The 21955-nt window shown below is 34.8% G+C and overlaps 1 protein-coding gene and 1 long non-coding RNA gene across 2 annotated transcripts in view; one reads left to right on the top strand and one right to left on the bottom strand.

Moving 5' to 3' along the window:
• The window catches only part of LOC127873841 (kinesin-like protein KIF26B), a 258849-nt gene that overhangs the window by 32375 nt on the left and 204519 nt on the right, over positions 1–21955 (top strand). The window contains exon 2 of the mRNA XM_052417894.1: positions 6612–7553. Within this exon, the coding sequence (XP_052273854.1) occupies positions 6612–7553 (942 nt within the window). The remainder of the gene's footprint in view (positions 1–6611; positions 7554–21955) is intronic.
• Positions 1327–10240, bottom strand: LOC127873847 (uncharacterized). The gene is made up of 3 exons (XR_008046415.1): positions 10149–10240; positions 4619–4738; positions 1327–1936 (listed from the first exon to the last, which is right to left on the bottom strand). It is a non-coding gene; the product is annotated as an uncharacterized LOC127873847 (long non-coding RNA).

Here is a 21955-nt window from a genome sequence, read left to right as displayed (position 1 = left end):
TGCTGAATCCAATATAACACACTCTGTTTTAATGCTGAATCCAATATAATGCACTCTGTTAAAGCGCTTAATCTAATATAACGCGCTCTGTTTTAATAATGAATCCAATATAATGGAGGGATCTTGGCTCCTGTTTTTTCTCCAGCCTTTCATTTCGGTCTAGATCGTTTTCTTGACATTCAAACATGGCAGTGGCCTATGTGCTAATTGTATAATGGTTCAATTATAATAGATAAGAGACTAACCATAACTGGAGAAATTGACAGTTTAAGTATGATTATCTATTATTTGGTGCAAAAATGTGTGAAAATTATACACATGTGTTCATATATGTGCTATTGATCTTTTGAATAATTTACCGCTTTGACAAATTGAACAATACACGTTTCACTTCATTGTTTTTTGTGGACAATATGAATTTAAATATTGTCTGCTAAAATGCAATTGAAAACGTAACAGACAAAAAGAGAAATTAAATAAGTTATCATGATGATTAGTTCCATCCAAACGTAGGGTAATTGTTTACAGAAATTCACTTTCAATTCCACACTATTTTCAGGAAATCCCCGGGAAGCACATTTTTACCATTAGGCCAAATTTTTTTATTAAAATGAATTTCGGATTTTTTTTCTAAAAGTGTCCGGTAGGAGGACGGAAAAAAAAGAAAAAAGATGGGTAACCAAATATGCACTCATTTTAAAAATGTTAGGCCAAATTTTTTTTATTAAAATGATTTTCGGATTTTTTTTCTAAAAGTGTCGGGTAGGAGGACGGAGAAAAAGAAAAGAAAAAAAGATGAGTGACCAAATATGCACTCATTTTAAAAATAATATGGTATGAAGTTCTTTTTACGAAGCAACCACAATGATTTTTTTCAAACATGTTGATGTGCAAAATGATCATAATCAGACTGTAGGTCTTGATGTGCAGTTTTTAAATTAGTTTGAATTTTAAAAATATCTTAACTAGTTCAAAAGTTATGCAATTTTTTCACTTGTCTATAATAAACTTTTCGATGATTTTTTGCTGAGCATTTTGGTCATTATTACCTGTGCGTTTTGCGGACTTCGTGCGTAAAACAAAATTAGGTTTTTTGGCTATCATTTGAATTTATTTTTTTGTTTTAAATGTCTCATTTGGTTGAAACTTGCCATCTCCATGGGTTTTTTTCACAAGGAATCCAAATGTTGCATTAAAAATACTTTTTCTCAACAAACAACAAATAAGCTATTGAGGTTTAAAAGAAACATTTTTAGTTTATTGTCCAGTAAAAATCAATACCGAAGACAAATACAAATAGCATAATAAAACGCTTTTCAGGGGTTTCACTGGCCCAAAAAAAGTTGTCACCACTTTATTGCGGTGTGAAAACCGCCCGTAATTCAAACTTAATAAGGACAATCATTTAAGGAACCTTTAATACTACATTAATGAATAATGGCATTTACTATATTTTTATTACTCTGAGACGTATGTTAATACATAAATAACAATAAGTACCTTCATAAGTCTTAATATTAAAAGCTTTATTTTTATATTAATAACATTTTTTCCACTTGATAAACCAGATAAACAACATAATATAATAATGTTAACAATAATGTAACAGTATGCTGCATAAATGTTTCAGAATTATTTATTAAAACCTAGAATCACACAAATATATATCATCTGAAAGGAAAAATAAATCAAACATCAGAAAATAAAGCATCTCAATTCAAATTGTTAAACAGTTTATACATTTGGTCATTTGGACATGATATACATCAACTTCTGTTTGTTATCAAATTTCACAAATTCTAAAACAACACCTTTTGTAAAAATGTTTTCTGTTAGTTGTGGTGGTTGATTTCCAGGTTCAATTAAATAATATTTTTATTCACATCTATTTCTTGACAGAAAGGCCCAGGATATTGCCACCATCCATTCTTGTTGTCTGAAATAACACAAAACATATTTGTACAAACTATAAATCATTTTATTAAAAAATTCTGGCCTTACATACATCTACCAGAGCTTTGATAAATGAGTTGAAAGGAAGATCTGTTTCACTTGAGGTGGCACAAAGGCTATAAATTAATAATTGATGTAGATAAAATGTCATGGTAGGGAACATGATGACTTTGTGCTGATCTATGCTTTCCTTGGATTATTATCTCTTTGTGTTTTTTGTGATGTTGTTATACTTGTCTCTGGAGATGATAAAAATTGCTGACGTGAAACAAAACAAATAGTGATTGTGAGTGTGCATGAGCAATATTCTTAAAGCAAGTTCCTTACCAAATAAGCTGTTTGTGATACATAGGAGATGCATGGAGTTTTTCCAGATGAATTTGTGTGACATTTAGTTAGTATTGGGTAGATTGCAAAAGGTTAGAGGTTAACAAACATATACTATATTGTTAACATGGAAGATTAGTATTCAAAGTTAGTTTGTTTACTTGATAAGTTCTTTTTTATAATTATTTTCGTAATTCTCCTGGCATCTACTGATGCCAAGAGGCATGTAGATATTGACCTTTCAGATTGTTTTTCCATCTGTCTGTTTGTATGAGGTTGATTCAAAATATCTAACATCAATAATGCTTTCTACAAAGCTTTGATACTTGCATTGATGATGTCTTTGACAACTATCATCACCCATGTCACCTGACCTCTTACATTGATGATGTCTTTGACAACTATCATCACCCATGTCACCTGACCTCTTACATTGATGATGTCTTTGACAACTATCATCACCCATGTCACCTGACCTCAGTTTAACCTTGACATTGACTAACGTTTGGAAATAGACTTATTCAAATTTGCCATTTTCAGAGATCGGGATATTTTTTTTCTCTGATGGGATTACTACCCAATAGATGAAAAAAACAATCGGCACTTACAAAGTTGAATTTGCACTTTGCAAAAATGAATGGGCACTTCTCAAGATTTATTTCTTGTAAAATTACAGACAATAGGAAAATCAGCGTCAGTAAATATGCAACCCCATCAAATTTATTTCTGAGTCTGTGACGCAACTATATTGTTTAACATGTTAATTATATTAAACAATCCCGATATTATAGTACTAAAATGATCCAATAAAACACTGCCATTATTTATGATAATATGTGTTTAGGAATTTGGTAAACACTGGCGTCTGCCATAGTTAAGAACTGTAATTTCGGCAAATCTGAACTGAACTTGCGCAACAAACTTGCTCAGTTAACTGCTAAACTCGTGACCTCCGTTCTCTGCAAGAGATTCGAAGGCAGAGCTATGCACATGCTATTATTAAATAGGACAATTGCCATTTAGGAACAAACACACGATTGATTTGGCATGTTGATTGCTAGACAAAGGAAGCGAATTTTACCGGCAGGAAATTGGTCACTATTGCTTCAGAAAGGAAGCGGCTTTCCTTTGATGATGTAAAACTGTCAATTCACACAGAGTGCAAATTTTCGGAAGACTTTAACTGACTCTTTGTTACAATTCCAGTAAAAAAACAACACTTGCTTACATTAAACTTTAGATAAAATTATCAAAAAAATAGCAAAAGCGAATTCGAAAAATGATTACATTATTTCACGTCAGTTCAAATAAGACGTTTTGCGTTGTAAATCAACGAGTTTTCATGACAACAACAACTTAAACGAACATAACGGCGACAACGCGGGGATCGATCTACTTGATTTTTTTTTTCATGAATGATCTCATAAGTTAAGTAAGAGCAAACAAATAATTTGTGTAAGAGTAGTTTATCTTATACAGTAGCCAATACCGGACTCTCCGAATACCCGAAACCTCCCGATCAGAACGGTCAAGCCAGTCCCGTATTTTCCCCTTCTATTTCTTTGTAACAAAATGTTGCATATACCGAACTTTCTCAAAACCGGAAACAAAACGGTTATCTTTTTCAAATTCGTCATTTTCAACGTAAAATACATTGAGTACACCGGGCGGTCCAAATTCTCAAGACGCCTGAGGCGTGTAAATTACAATACCTAGTCAGCACGGCACGTTCGGTGTCACACATTCCGCTCGCGCAATTATTGATAATCGGATTAAACATACCATAAAGGTGTCAAGTTGTTACCGCGCTATTGAAGTCTGATTAAATAATGTAAAACAAACTGTGAATGTCTATTATAGACGTGCGGTAACACCAAAAAGTGATTGACGGGATCGTTTTATTAAGCTTATGATAAACAAAACAAGTCGGTATGAAATGTTTTTGCGTAATGGTGCACATTGAAATACGGAAATGATGCGCAGTTTTTCATTTTAATGGGAATATAACGCACTGCACACCTTTATCCCAATCTCTGCATTTTACCAATAAAAATGTTATTGCAAACGTTCACATAGGAAGTATGGCGAAATTGAGTGTAGCATCTTGTATGGTAAAAAAAAAGAAAAAGATTTTGGTGGATATAATTTTGGTGGGTAGAGCAGGGATAACAAATCTACATCTATATAAATTTCACTTACCCTGTCATTAAAAGTTTAAGCTTAAAGCTTTTATTCATGAATAGATTTTCATCTTGAAACAAATTTAACATTGGTATTGTATTGTTAGTGAAAGAGATTGACTAAGGGTAACTTAATCCTCTGTGTTATTATTACTGACCGGTGTCCAGACAGGAGGCGTGTTGTCGGGTCATGTGACCAGCATGTGACCACCAGGACTCGCCATACATCGACATCTAGCAGCTGGCGATGGGCAGCATTATTGTGTTAGCCTGACAACCTGATTAAAACACGTGACAGATGAGAATTCTGATCCTCCAGAGTTATTGATGTTGAAATGCTTTTAAGGCCTTAAACAAAGAATACAGGGATGAAATAAGTGTTTGAAAATAAATGTGTTTCCTGATTTTCTGCAGCAATTAATGATTGAAAACACATTTGTGTTAAACTTGACTGTAATTGCAATCAGTGCTGTTTTTTTTTGTTTTCTGTCGTTATTAATCAACCAATTGAAAAAACAAAAAAGAGCCCATTTGCCTTAAAGAAAAATATCATTGATAAACAAACAACATTTTTTTCTCTGTAGTCAGTGATTAATTTCCCCATGGATGAGGCATGTTGCTTAGAAGCTTAATAAAGTATGCTTCTGGATGATTAAGAGTGTATAAAGGGTCATACAGACGGGATATGTATGTGTTTTTTATGCAAATAGCTATCTTTAACTATCTTTTCATATTGATTCGGGGACCGTACACGTCAATTGAAGCTGGATAATCGTCTTTTATGGCTGTTATGTTTACTTGAGATGAAGGGATGTCTCTTTGTTGTGCCCAGTCAGAGAGGGAAGGTTTTGTAAAGGTCCATACTCATACTTCATCTTGTTTTTTCTCTTGCATACATTTCATTAAGCAATTTTCAAGAGATTGCTTTCCCAATTTTATTGCAAAATAATTGTAGATAGTCAAAATTTTAATGCATAGTTACTATGAAGCTTGTAAATTAAATTGTAGTAAACCATGTGATGTGGAAATAAGAGAAAATTACTTTTACAATTTCAATTATTGTGTAATTTTAAGTCTATTAAGCTCTGTTAAAGGGGAACTTCATGTTTTGGTCAATTTACAAAATAATAAAAAAATGTTTCAGATTCGCTTATTTTCGTTGTTGTTTTGATATTTGTGAGAAAACAATAACTCTGAATATTTACCATGCTCTAAAATATCCATTATATGCATCTTTTGAAGATTTAAAAACCTGAAAATTATAAAGCATTGCAACACAAAACGATTGAATAATTTGGAGAGCTCTGTTGTTGTCATTAAATTTCGTAATACTACGAGGATTGCTTATATAAAGTATAAAATACACCACATTTTTTTAGATCCAATGTTTACATTTATCAATATAAAACATTTTATGACAAACTTCAATACATGCCAAAATCTGTGAAAAGGTCTCTTTAAGCCCATACGTAATTGTTTATCACAAAGTTTTGACACAGACCTTATGATTTCTGTCTAGGAAGTCATAGGATGTTTTCTTACAGAATTCTCGGACACATCCCCCTCTTAAATTAATTTCCCAGCTTTTCACCTTTAAATTAGCTGACCTTTGTAAGAGTCCAATGAAATTTGAATACAAATTTATTGCCAGTAGGCCAGAAACTTTTTGAAATAGAAAACATGCAATCTACAAACAGTTACCACATTAACATTAATAGATAATTCAATCGACTTTATATTTTTGTTAAGAATAGGGTAAGACAAGGGATACTACAGCGTGTTATGCAACGACCTCAACTGCATGTTCAGCATGAAACAATTTTATCTCTAATGAAAACGCTTGAGCGATAGAACATTTTCACACTCAACCTTAACATCAATACAGTTTGTGTGTTCCCCTTTACTTTTAGAAGGTTGTCAGAGCCAGAGCATTTGTACTTAAAGGCTATGTTCTCATATTTAGTAATTACTACAATTTTTCATTATGTGCACTAGTATATTGTAGATTATAGAAGATATTTCTTGTTAAAAATATATTTCTTGTTACAGGAAATCAGAACTTGATCCTTTATTGATTTTGCTTATAGAAAAAGCTTTAATAAATAGAAAAGTGATATATTTCTCAGACTGATGTGTGATGCCTGCTTTCAGATGGAAGAAGGTAGTCAGCCCCTCAGTGAGTCCATTAGTGTGAAGTCTGCAGCCAACATGTTTGGGGGACAGGCCATTATCAGGCGTATCCCAACCCCTAGAAACTCCTGCAAGATCCCTAAACCAACCCCACCAAAAATACCTGCCAAACCAATCCTGATAAAATCACATACGCTTGATGCAACAGCTCAAGTTCAGGACAGTTTTGACACAGATAAAGTCATGAAATGTGACAACCAGTTTGCAATGGATGTTACTGAAACTGGAAGTGAATCGAACAAAGATGTTTTGGATAAACCTCTAGAATCTTTGTCAGAAATCAATGGTGTCAGTGATGATGAGTTTGAAACTTATGACAACGTAAATGACAATGAGAACATACCAAGCTATGAGCAGTTTATTGCTGGTGCTAACACTCTCCTAGATCCAGATCACGACAATGAGGATAGTGAGCTGGATAATGTTAAGATCCCAGACACCATTCAGACGTTAGAAATGCCAAAGTCAGTGAAGAATCATGTGAAAGACTATGCAGTGATGGATTACACTGTTCTTGGTACAATATCTCCGCTGAATGACAAAAGCTGCGACAAGAATCAGGAGATGTCATTTGTTTTGGGTCGCCCGCCTTCTTCATCCTTACCAGGGAGTGAAAGTAGAATAAAGCGTTGTCTGTCACCGCAGAGTGACCACCAGCCATTGTTGCCTTCAAATTCATTAATGCCTTCAAAGAAAGTCACTTCTGGTAACCATGGCAACAAGATACGACCCCAGGCCGACGTTTCGCCCATGCCCAGAGGTCAAGGTATGAGTCAGAAAGAAAAGGAGATATCAAATCCACCGGGCATAATGTGCGAGGGTTGCAACAACTGCCTGGTGGATTTCAAGCGGCAGGTGCTCAGGATGGTGTATCCAGACAACTCTGCCAACCCTGTTACCATGGTGAGTAGTTTTCCTCAAACTCGTGAACCCTTGGAGTAAACATGTTTTGGGCTCCAAATTCTTGTTTCAAAGAGTTCATTTTTGAATTTTTAACATTTACAATTTAATACCAATTTGTGACAATGTTTTATGATGTTGAATTAATAAAGTCACATGCAAACAACAAATATTTAAAATTAATATATAATGATAATCGCAATTTATGGGACACATTTTTGCTGGATTATTTAATTAATTTCTCTTATACGTACTGAAAGATTAAACATTCAGAAAAATCTATTAATTATCAAGCATGTATAGCATATAATAAACCATAACACAGATATAGTTTATACACATGATATACAATAGACAATAAATACAAAACATAAAAAGGTAATTCATTTATTAATGCTTTGGCTCCTTAAAAATATGGTCATCTTCCTTTGCTTGCGCGAGTCTTAAAAATGAGCGCACCAAACTGCTCTGATAATTTATGTAATACTTGTAATAAACACTGACACATGAGATTTTCACACCTTTATTGACATTACACAACAGATTAACACCAATTAGCTGTCTAATGTCGTTTAACATCTAAGCGATTAAAATCGGTAAAACGGATGAATTGAATAAAGCAATGATAAGCTGTGATAGCCGCCATCTTTGCATTTTCTGCAAATACATGTTGTATAACAAGGATTGTAATCAGAAATGGAAGTTTGGAGAAAAAACGGGATCCTAGCACCCCCGGCGTTATATTGGAGCTACAGTGTGAACAGAAACATTAATGTCACACACTACCGGGAACTCATGACAATTTGCCTCAAATTCGTAACATGTCTACTTTGTTGAACATCTTTTTTAATTGAGTTTGTTAATCAAATAGATGACAGGTTCCTTAATTTCTCTTGCAAATATTTGAAAGGCAATTTTCCTGTCATGATTTGTATGTCTAAACAAAAACATAATTATGACAATTTCATGGAAAAATGTTGGCTCAAAAGTCAACAGCACGAAGCACAAACAGTATATTGCAAGTATCTCATGTCTGGTAAGATTTTATGGTGACCTTAGCCATGTTGTAGATGGATACATGAGTTTAACATGTCCAAGCATTGTAATTATGTACATAGATATACATATATTTGATATCTTAGATATCATTGTTGTGAAAGGTATTTCAAACTCTGCAACACAGGTTAAGAACAACTGATTTTAGAGATAACTTGGCAATTAAATACCCATTACATGTTTAATCTTCTGAATCTCATTATAGAAAAAGCATGTAATTTCTTAAATTACACATATCATTTCCTTGTTATATTTAATTTCATGTCTTATTAATGCCTGATTAAGTTACCATCTTGAGTAATATTGCCTTCTGACTGGTAACTTAAAGATGAGATTTGCTATGTGTTTTGATGTTTATGTATGTAAGATGAGATCAAATGAGTATCTTAAGTTAGGTCTCAACTATAATCAACCAGGTGGTTGATCAGTTGTTTTGTGGTTTTGACGCGAAACAGGGAAAATGGGGCTTAATGCATGTGAGTAAATTGTCAACCAAGGTTAGCCTGTGCAGTTTACACAAGCTTATCAGGGACAACACTTTCCCCTTTGACTTGATTTTCATTTAAAAAAGTCTTACTTCAAACCAAAATTCCCCAAAACTTGAAAGTGTTGTCTCTAATTAGCCTCAAGGAATATCTGGGCTGACACTACGCACATGCATTAAGCCCCATTTTTCCAGATCAAGGCTCATTTATGCTTACCAAATAATCTGAAACTCTTGTATCTGAAAAAGAAAACAAAAACCAGATACAACCGTTTTTCATTAACCTTTGAAAGGTGAGTCTGACTAGTGCAATATATTATTGATATGTTTACTAATATGATTAGATACAGTGGTCATATTTATCAAATTTTATTCAGTGTGTTATTTTTTTCACCATTTGGGAATGGGGCCCTCTGAATTGGGACAATTTGTATTTACTAATGTAGAGAGGCAGTTTTGCAAGTCAGTCTGCTTTAGCTACGCTAGGAACGATAACTGCAAGTCAGTCTGCTGTTCACTACGCTAGGAACCATAACCACTGTCTGTTTATACTTTACCACTGGTACACTGCAGCAGACAGCCTGTATGTAAACAATAGGTTTAAGAGCTTGTGCAACGATATTGGCCAGTCTAGTGTTTATTTCAGCTTGTGCGATGACATTGGTCAGTTTATCATTGAAATCTGTACATATTGGCTGCTTTCAGGGAAAAGGGGGCTTAATCATGTTAATGCTGCATTAAAAGTCTGTCGTGTGGGCAAAATTGTTGCTCTATAATTTAAAGAAAATGGATAAAGTATTAGATACACATAACACAACATGTACATTATTATAGGCTTGTTATTCTTTAGCAAAACTCTAAAGATGGCTGCCAGTGCAGCATCCCATTGTGAAAAAAGAGACATATTGTTGTTATTTTGTGTAAGTTATCTATCTCTATGACATCAATGAGGATAAACAGTGCACTCACATCGCGACCTTTGCTTTAAGACACACTCTTTATAAATTTGAATGGGTTGTGTTCATTTCAAACTTGCGATATAAAAAGCTATAACATACAGGGGTTTCGCTGTCGATCGCCATTGGCCCTAAATTAAAAAAAATCGGTAAAATCCTATCCGAAAATGTACTGCAAAGCGAAAGCACGTGACCGAGCATTAGCGGCCAGCATCTGTCAGTTGTAAATATTGATTTACAACGATGTGAGCGACCTACAGTGCAGAGTGCAATCACTGAAGCGTGTAAGTGTTACAAATGGTTATTGTCAATTTTATGGGGCTATTATCGGATTAACGGCTCCTTTATGATATTGAGCAATAAATTAAGTAACACGGGTACAAACTGTCACGACCATCAATAATTATAATGATTATTAGGGCTGCTATTTCTTAAATCAAAAACATTGCCATGGGGCTTGCAAAAACATTTATTTTAATTTCAACAACAACAATTTCTCCACAAAAACAAATAAAAACTTCAACAGATATTTGTGAGCATTTCTGTTTAATAGTTTCATTATTATAATGTTCTGGGAATGTACATATAATTTGATTAAGATACCAACAATTTCTGAAATAAAAGTATAACATTCACTCTATGTACTATATTTCGGATATGTTAAAATTCGGACATTAAAAGATAGGGACATTTATGTGTTGGTTTGTTGTTGATAGTTTGTAAAAATATGTTTTATGTTATTTCAGGCAACTAGAATGGATGGTGGAAATTACCTGGGCCTTTCTGTCAGGAAATAGGCGTGAAAAACATTTGTTTAATTGAACCTGGAAATCATCCACCACTAACAGAAAACGTTTTAACAACAGAAGCTGATGTATATCATGTCCAAATGACCAAATATAACTGTTTAACATTTTGAAAAGAAGTTCTTTATTTTCTGATGTTTTATATTTCTTTTTCCCTTTCAAATGATGTACATTGGTGTGATTGTATGTTCAAATAATTAATTTTGAAACATTTATGCAGCCTACTGTTTAATACATTGATGTTAACATTATTATATTATTTTGGTTATCTGTGTTGTTTATCAAGTTTATCATGTTTATCAAGTTGAAAAAAAAAGTTATTTGTATACCAATAATTTTAAAGCTTATTAAGACTTATGAAGGTATGACTTATGAATCAATAATACAGTATGACATTAATGTAGTAAGGTTTTTTAAATGATTGTTCTTATTAAAAAGGTTGGAAAAACCGACAGATTTCACGCTGCGAAAAAGTGGCAACAACTTTTTTGGGGACAGTGAAACCCCTGACATAATTTTGAAAACTGAGTTGTGTCTAAGATTATGCAATAGCAAATAACTTCTGTGCCTTCAGCGCTTTGATTTTGAGTAATCTTGTTAGAGTGGATGATGTTTTTGTGCGTTCAACAAATGCTTCAAAATTAAATAAATAATAATAATTGTTTGTTGCATTCAACTCAAACAGCTGGGTTACAAGATAGATTGAATGTTTCAATTATTAAAAAGAAAAAATACATTACATTTTTAAATCTTCAATTTGGAATTGTAGGAAGTCATTTGGTAAAAAGTAAACTGTTCGGGTAATATGGTCTGATTTCGACCACAGATTCACCCAAAAAAGCACTGTTTTCTCTTTGCAGTTTGAAGGGGGTGAGAGTGTTACACAATAATTATATAAATGAATCATATTTTTTTCCATTGAAATGCTTAAATTGCATTTGGTTTCACGAAAACGAATCCTGAGTGACATAAAGCATTAATTAATGGACAGAGTTGTTTATTACTATGTTCATATCTGTAAAATGACATTAATAGTTAAAATCTGTATTTAACATTAACCAAAAAACACCCTCATTATTCTTAGAAACGTGTGCTTATTATTGCATTACTGACACAAAACAGACATTGAAGACATTTATAATTATTATCATTTAGATATTATTAGACAAAATTTATCTACATTTTTTTAATTGGGTTAGTGTAAAAACTTAGAATATATTTACACAATATTATAATATTTATAAATAACAAAATATATTCAAAGAATGCCCTTTTTATGACATGGGACTTATTTACTAAAAGGTGGCATGATTTAAAACTTACAAATACATAAGATTTTTTATAGCTATTGTATTCAAATTTTTCAAGTTGAATGCTCTCATTTGAGGATCTATGCATACTGTAATAGTATGAGAAATTTCACACTCTGAACCTGAGCACCTTTGCAGTGCAAACCCATTATTTTGATATCTCAGTATATCAATCTGCAATGAGGCATTATTTTGATATCTGTATATTAATCTGCAATGAGGCATTATTTTGATATCTGTATACCAATCTGCAATGAGGCATTATTTTGATATCTGTATACCAATCTGCAATGAGGCAAAAACACATTTTCTGCTGCAGTTCTTTATTTCAAAAGTCCATATTGACTGACACACCCCAACTGTTAGGATATTACCTAGTATTTAACTTCTTTTTTTTATTGGTGTAACACAGAGCAAGGGACAAAAAGTTCCACTCTTTTGCTGAATTACCTATCTAAAACCTAAATAGACAGACAGACAGACGGACGGACGGACGGACGGACGGGCGGACGGACCAGCAGTGGTAAGCCTTTAGATGTCTTCAAGTGAAACCAGTAGAAGACTAAGCAGGAGTTTTTTTATGCCCCCCTTCGAAGAAGAGGGGGTATATTGTTTTGCTCATGTTGGTCCATCGGTCTGTCCGTTGGTCCGTCCACCAGATGGTTTCCGGATGATAGCTCAAGAACGCTTAGGCCTAGGATCATGAAATTTCATAGGTACATTGATCGTGACTGGCAGATGACCCCTACTGATTTTCAGGTCACTAGGTCAAAGGTCAAGGTCACAGTGACTCAAAATAGTAAAATGGTTTCCGGATGATAACTCAAGAATGCTAAGGCCTAGGATCATGAAATTTTATAGGTTCATTGATCATGACTGGCAGATCACCCTATTGATTTTCAGGTCACTAGGTCAAATGTCAAGGTCACAGTGACTCGAAATAGTAAAATGGTTTCCGGATGATAACTCAAGAATGCTTACGCCTAGGATCATGAAACTTCATAGGTACATTGATCATGACTGGCAAATGACCCCTATTGATTTTCAGGTCACTAGGTCAAAGGTCAAGGTCACAGTGATTCATTAATTGTGTTTGTCCAAAACTTTAACCTTGGTAAAAGTTTTGCAATATCTAAAATGGTTTCCGAATGATAACTCAAGAATGCTTACGCCTAGGATCGTGAAACTTCATAGGTACATTGATCATGACTGGCAGATGACCCCTATTGATTTTCAGGTCACTGTGTCAAAGGTCAAGGTCACAGTGACTCGAAACAGTAAACTGATTTCCTGATGATAACTCAAGAATAATAAGGCCTAGGATCATGAAACGTCATAGGTACATTGATCATGACTGGCAGATGACCCCTATTGATTTTCCAGTCACTAGGTCAAAGGTTAAGGTCACAGTGACAAAAAACATATTCCCACAATTGCTGCCACTACAACTGACAGCCCATATGGGGGGCATGCATGATTTACAAACAGCCCTTGTTATTGCTATGTTATGATTCATGATTAGCTACATAAAAGTATGATAACATCTTGCATCACTCTTTTTGAATTTACAGTAGCGCTGAGATATGGCGTTAGTACTGCATGTTTCCTAAAACCACTATGCAGCAACATATTATTCATTGAGATGCAGTGAAGTGCGAATTCATAACAATGTGGTGGACTGTATTTTAATTAAATGCATAATAAAATTGTGCATGATAATGTGACACTCATGACTGGGAAATTGCAAAATGGAACAGTTGAATTTTGTTAAGCTAACTATAAATTTATATCCTTGGTAACTACCCCATCTACAGATTTAATTAAATCAGTAACCTTACAAAACGTTTTTTAGACAAACACCATTCATTGTAGATGACATGAGAATGTCATAAATCAAACTTGTATTATTAATTTATGTATCTGCCATAAAATTGGTTACAAAGAAGACGCCACAAATATGCATTCTTTGTAATCAGTAAAGTTCAGTAACATTTCACATCTCAGCATGATCTTTGCATTGAATGGTGTGAATGGTCTTACCCCTCACCAGGTTTAAGAGTACAAAATAACAACAATCTTTTATAGTTGCTTTCCTCATTAGCAATATACCCTAACATAGTTTGTACTTAACAAGTTAACATATTACATTTTGACATAATTAAATTCTGGTCTCTTAATGATAAAACCATTTACACTCTTGTCTACACTATTTTGATATTTTGAATGGTTTTCAATCAAATATGGACCAGTGTCCATGGTTAACAATGTCCTGATGGCCTACAACAACATAAAACTACGCTTTACAATAATTATACATTAGATTATCGTTTTCTTATTTGAATCTATATTTGTCTGTTTTCAGCTTATTTGTTTTCAGCTTATTGAGCACAACATGCTTATGGTGAGTTTTTGTGATTGCCTTTTGTCCATCTTCCCTTTTTGTGAATCGTGTGTTGTCATCATTGACCTTTTTGAATGCTCTAGAGGCCACATTTGTTGCTCAATCTTCATAAAACTTGCTAAGAACATTTGTCCAAATATATCTCAGTCCAGTTTGAAACTGGGAAATGTGAAGATTTCAACTAGGTCACTAAGTCAAATGAAAGACTAAAAATGGCGCGGCAGTGGTTGACGCGTATCCCCACGCCGCATGTTTGACCCAGGGGCGCCCCAGGGTTGGTAATGGGGCCATGCATAGTTGAGATTGACCGTATTCAGAGCTGTTCAGTATAAATTTGAAGTAATTCGGTGTAGAAATGAAGAAGTTAATGTAAAATAACCTAAAAAATGAGTGAAAATCTATACCCTAATTTCTCCTCCTCATCCTGCTCTCCTAACAAATCTAATACTGAATCAACTTCACTGATGTCCATTATGTACATGTCATCCTCATTGGAATGACTTATGAAATGGCTGAACATGCTCTCTTATAGCCAATCTTCTTGCTTCTGTTATGGAAAAGTTATGTTTTGAGGTTAAATGGTTGACTAAATAGTAGTGTCTCAGAAATTTTCTATCGCAATCTTGTACACAACAATGAAAATGTTGAATTTCATGTCTGTCTTTGATGTGTCTGTTCAAAGTCCATCTTGCTTTAAATTGTTTCTCACATTTTTCCCACTTGAACATTTTGACAGATTTTCAGTAATGAGTCTAAAAGTGTAATTGAACAAATTGAAAGTTTCAGCCCTTTTATAGATTCTTGTGGCTCTATTCCATGAGTTTCTCATGCTTTTTATGCTTGACTGCATTCTATCTCTTCTCTCATATACAGGTGTCCCTTTGGGCCAATATTTTATAATCCCTTGTATAAACATTACTGGTAGATGGATGAGCTAAACCATTTCACAGATGAGTTAACACAAACAATTGACTACTAAATACATCTCTGCGCCACTTCTGTGTAACTATATACTGTGAAACCATTTATTTTCGCCAGCACGAAATTTCGTCGTTTTTATAAAAATGACGTTTTCGTCAGCACTTAAATTCGCTAATTTCCTGACTTTGATTTTTTTCGGCGTAAGCTGTATTAAGCCAGCTTTTCACCCTGACTTGACCTTTGTAAGTGTCCAATAATACTCAAATAAAATTTCCCGCGGCTAGGTACGAATGAATACACTTCATTTATTCCATTGGCTGCTTTGAGTATAACACCAGAACATTGGAAACATATCCGCGTCTTTGTAACACTGTTTTACTGCATGAAACAATTTTATCTCTAATGAAAAGGCTCAATAGATAGAACAGTTTTACAATCAATTTTCCACATAAATACAGTTTGTGCGTTCACCTTTTATTTTCAGAGAATTACCAGCGCAAAAGCGTTTATACTAAAGGCTATGTTGTCATATTTAGTACTTACTTGCATTGCATTTCAACCCGCGAGGTTTCGGGTCAATTCGCGGCCATTTGTGAAAGTCAGAGTTTATACAGTTCATCACCGGAGTTCGCAGAAGGGGTTGCGATCATTGTGTTACACCGGTCTTACTGACAATAACGTAGTGACTGTAATGCATTGCATTCAATCCGCAAGGTATCAAGGTCAGTTTGCGGTCAGTTGCAGAAATCTTTATATAAACGCCGTCTCGTAAACTTTGTGCACTTGAAGTCTGTTTTGATCAGAAAGATACTAAATAAAGATATTCGGCGATATTATTGTGGTATGTCAATCATCGATTTTTAATATGGTTTCAACATTTGCATGATAAGGACCAATTTTGATAAAATTAATTAGAAATATTTATCCATTTAGACCAGTTTATTAAGCATGAGCACAATAATTCACTATACTATAATTATGCAATTAAATAAGATTCGAGTATTGCCGGCTGACCTATATGCACTCGTTTATTTTCATGTTTCTTGTGTTTTTCTATTCTGTAAATATAGATATCTGAGTAATAATATCACATATAGCAAAATAAGCCATGAAATCTGGCGCAACACCCCGTAATTGATTTGCTTATGATGTAGCTAAGAACTGCGCAGAAAAAAGGCATCCGCTACTTTTTATCTCATAGAGATAACTTTTGATCGTTCATAAACATCGACCACAATCAACGCCGTATATCTTTTTTAAAGATATTTCTTGTTTTATATAAAAATGCTTCAGTCAATGTCCGATTTGATTGTCCAAAATATAACGCGGTTGTGATAAATCGTAATGGGGGAAATAGGGAGGACAATTGAGAGTCACTTCAGGAGCTGGGGCCTGTTTGTCACATGTATTTATACTAGTCTTTTGTTATCAGGTGATCAATTGGCCCCCATTAGTGTATCATTATTATGATTAGCGGATAAGAGGGACCGATTAACCGTTAGCGAGTGTTTTAAAACAGTGAAGCCAATTGCCATTGGTCTTATTCATTTATTATCATGGCCAAAGTACCCCGGTAATGACAATCTTACCTTTATCGGCGCAAATTAGAGAAGGTGCGAAGATTATTGGTTGAAATAAGTGTTAGCAAACTATTTGGTCAGTTTTCAATAAAGTTTCAAGAGTTTTACATCGTAAATATTTGATCACTTTAAGTACAATAATTTTCTGAAGTGTCAAATAAACAGTGCATTATGGGACAGTGGTTTCATAGGGCACAGTTCAGATTTAATTGTAACAACCAATGGACGAATGCGTTTAAATTAGAATAAATGCAATAGGATACAAAGCAATGTTTTATTGCGTCATAATCAGTCATTTGAAAAAACGTGCTTTCCGGGGATTTCCTGAAAATCGCGCAAAAATAGAAGTGAACCGTCATGATAGCTAATTTTTCTTTACCTGTTATGTTTTCAATTGCTACAAGAAACAATGATTTTAAATATACATAGTAAAACTTGTCAAGCTGTCGATGATTAAAAACATCGATAGCCCATAAACGGAGCACAAGCTATTTTTACACCTTTTTGTAGCAAATAACCAAACACAAATCAATATGTTCTGTTTTAATGTGTAATCAATTCGGAGAATGTATATAAGTCAGGTGTTGATCACACATCATCATCTTTTAATTTCGTTTATTGTTTTTGACCGGATCCGCTGCGTGGAGGCTGTATTATCTGCAACAACTCTGAAAAACACAATAAACACAATGGGTAATAAAGTTGTTAACAATTAGCGCTAATCATTACTATTCTACCTAAACGAAGTCAACGGAGTCGTTACAGCTGTACTGCACTCGAGTTTTAGTGCAATGTCACGTGTCATTTAAGTACACTGTGTAATCTACACACTTTTGTGTCAAAACCGGATTTATCTTGATTACGAAACAGACGGAGTATGTATGCGTGGATTACGTTGGATATTAGTGCCTCATGCTTTTGGTAATTCAGTCTTAATTTGTTCAAATATGGGACATAATTTTTCGTTAGGATCTTGAATTCGTCAATTGGTCAACTGACGTAATACAGGAAAATTAATGCCTGACGATTAACAATGGTTTCACAGTATGTGTTTTCAATACACAAGCTTCATTGTTGAAAAATTCCTTTGTCCGATGAAAATGCTTGCACTTCTTCTGATTGGGTAGAAAACCACATAATAGATTTCGAAATCTATACGCGGACCCTAGGTTCAAGGTCAAGGTCACAGTGGTAAAAAATGTCATGCGCATGGAAAGGTCTTGTCGAGATACACATGCGTACCAAATATGAAAGCAATATCTGAAGAGACACAGCAGGTTTGAGCCTTTTTTGAATCGCAGTCGCAGATTTCGAAACCTGATCGCTGACCTCAAGTTCAAGGTCAAAGGGGTCAAGCATTTAAGCGCATGGAAAGGTGTTGTCCAGATACACATGCATACCAAATATGAAAGCAATATCTGAAGGGACACAGTAGTTTTGAGCCTTTTTCGAATCGCGGTCGCAGGAAAATCTCTGACCCTGCTCCACCCCAACTCCCATAACTTTTGACCCAGGGGTCAGATCAAAATATCCGAAAAGTGCACCGTCGCACATATGCTCATAGCTACCATGTGTGTAAGTTTCAAGTTTCTAGTGCTAATAGTGTAGGAGATAATAGTGGCCAGGACGGACGGACAGACAGAGGGACAGACGGCGGAGATAACCACAATATCCCCACGCTTTTAAAAAATCGTGGGGATAAAAAAACTTGTGTACAGTGTACATGCTACAATAATTTCCCAACTTTCATCAGAATAGCATTGAACATTTCCTCCAATGATATCACAGCCTAGTTTTAACATGATCATGTGGGGTAAAAAACTAGGTAAACGCTGGGCAGTAGTTAAAACATTAGAAACCCTCAACAAGTCATATTTTTTACCCACTAATAAAACTTGGTCAGGATATTAAAAAAGGGGGTTGTCAAAATTTCTGGAAAGAGTTTTAAAATTATTTTGTGCAAAAGCATGCCTTCATATGTTAGGAGTTTTGATTCCCTTAAAAGCCTATTGTAAAACCTAGTGAATGCTAAATAAACAGAATATTTCAGTTTTCCTTAAGTCTCAAGTGAACTCCTAAGGTACTCTTGCCCGCTTGTTGAGAGACTATATCTTAGCGTTAATTAATAAAGGAGTAAAGAAATATCATAGAAACCATGAAAAATGCTGACATGACCTCTTGAGAATAATTATGCAGCATGTCTTTGTGAAAAAGGTCTGTGATAATTTGGTTATTAATTCCCACTCAGTTTAGGGCTAGCAAGGATCATAAAAATCTCTGCTGCCATATTACTGACATTTTGTTGCCATTTCTGCAACCCGCCTTAGGCCAGATTTCATAATTTTCTCAAATTCCAATTTGTTTTAGCATCACCATTTTTGTGAAGACTTGAAATGACTTAACACAGATGAACACATGATGTGCAATTATATATGGTGTGCATTTTCATTGAATTACAAATAGAATTGTCTAAAGCATAAAATATTTATCACGGTTTTGACATTCCCAGTGCATTGTTTTACATGATGCAGGGCACACTTATGCAGTAGTTCCAAGCCATTAATATTGCAGAGAGCGTATTGTTTTACTGTCATGTTCATGATGAGGACAGATTGCAACCAAGTGAGGCGTTATGAAATAAATCCATTTTCCCCTTCCAGTTTCTGGTACATAAATATTAATTGTCTTATTAGTATTGCAACATAATATTTTAGTATGCATCAGTACATGGTCTAAATAGCAAAATTATTTCATGTCATTAATCTGTTAAGTTTTATGAGAAAGAAAAATCTATATTGATGAACATTTAACCATTACTGGGTATAGCACTAATTGAAGTCAATTTCTTCTGCACCAGAATCCAAAGCAATCTAAAAGGAAGAAAGAGTTAAATTTCATGTTTCAAAATCTGCCGGAGCAATGGACCATTGGTGCATGCATTGTTACATAAAAGGACACAAATTGCAGCTTTCCTCAATTGCAGTCAAGTATGAGATTGTAATGCTTCCCTGGTGATGCCCAAGGGCTCTAGTTTTGATTGCAGAGGAAGGGGTATGGCCGTTGACTCAGCTGCAGGAAGAAATCCAAACCAGCAGATGTCTTCTTGGCCCCAATTTAAATGAATTTAGAAACCTTGAGCATGTGGCACTTCTATTTATTCTATATTCAGGTCTTCTTTTTCAGTTGTTTATTGATTTGACCTGTGTTTTTTTAACAGGTGAACCGTCTGCCTCCAGGATGCATAATAATGGTATGCAATACTTTGGTATTCAAAAACTAAATATCTTAATTAGCCGGATTTTTTTCGAAAAAATCTCGGCTTATAGATTGATGTTGTCGGGCGGGCGGGGGGGCGGGCGGGCGGGCGGGGTGGCGGCGTGCTCGAAAATGTTAAAGTTCTTATTTCATGGTATAACTTTGGTATGCTTGGACCTAGAGTCTTCAAACTTGACATGAAGGTTGGCCAGGATTAACAGATGACCACTGGTCATTTCAAGGTCATTCATTTGAAGGTCAAGGTCACTGTGACCTTCAATATAAAAAATGTTAAAGTTCTTATAACTTTGGTATGCTTGGACCTAGAGTCTTGAAACTTGACATGAAGGTTGGCCATAACTAGTTAGTAACCACTGGTCATTTCAAGGTCATTCATTTGAAGGTCAAGGTCACTGTGACCTTGAATGTAAAAATGTTAAAGTTCTTATTTCATGGTATAACTTTGGTATGCTTGGACCTAGAGTCTTCAAACTTGACATGAAGGTTGGCCAGGATTAACAGATGACCACTGGTCATTTCAAGGTCATTCATTTGAAGGTGAAGGTCACTGTGACCTTCAATATAAAAATGTTAAAGTTGTTATAACTTTGGTATGCTTGGACCTAGAGTCTTGAAACTTGACATGAAGGTTGGCCAGAACTAGTAAGTAACCACTGGACATTTCAAGGTCATTCATTTGAAGGTCAAGGTCACTGTGACCTTGAATGTAAAAATGTTAAAGTTGTTATAACTTTGGTATGCTTGGACCTAGAGTCTTGAAACTTGACATGAAGGTTGGCCAGAACTAGTAAGTAACCACTGGACATTTCAAGGTCATTCATTTGAAGGTCAAGGTCACTGTGACCTTGAATGTAAAAATGTTGAAGTTCTTATTTCATGTTATAACTTTGGTATGCTTGTACCTAGAGTCTTCAAACTTGAAATAAAGATTGGCCAGTACTAGAAGATGACCACTGGTCATTTCAATGTCATTCATTTGAAGGTCAAGGTCACTGTGACCTTAAATGTTAAAATGTTAAAATTGTTATAACTTTGGTATGCTTGGACATAGAGTCTTCAAACTTGACATGAAGGTTTGCAAGCACACTTAGATGACCACTGGTACTTTCCTGTCATTTAAATCAAAAATCCGGCTTCAATGCGGTCATCTCCAACCGCGGAACTCTTGTTTGAAGATTTGTAGCTATGGAGTTTTGATTGTACAGAAACAATTTAAACCAAAAATGTGTGGCATTGTTCTAGGCTCTGTAAGGCTTCTAATTGCATATTCGGGCAATCTCCAGTTGAAAACAATGTTGAAAGAGTGGTTGATAAAGGTGTTAATCTGACATAAAGACACCCTTAATTTCAACATAAACATGTCTGTTCCAGGAGCTGATTTTATAGGGCAGTGATTAGTCACAAGTGGTCAGCAGTGTCATAGGGGCATAGGGGTCCTTGTTGTCAGCATGAACTGGTCATAAACTAGCCATCATCCCCCAGAGAAATGCAGCATGCTTGTCAGAACCAATGCCCAGGAATCTTAATTTATAGTGCAGGTGTTCATGGTCATTGTTTTCCCACCATAAACCTCATTTTCAAGCCCTGGCCTGCAAATCTGGTTAATACTTTAATT

This window comes from Dreissena polymorpha, chromosome 3, assembly GCF_020536995.1.
Source record: "Dreissena polymorpha isolate Duluth1 chromosome 3, UMN_Dpol_1.0, whole genome shotgun sequence".
NCBI classification, from domain to species: Eukaryota; Metazoa; Mollusca; class Bivalvia; order Myida; family Dreissenidae; genus Dreissena; species Dreissena polymorpha.
This window is presented reverse-complemented; position numbering and strand designations above follow the sequence as displayed.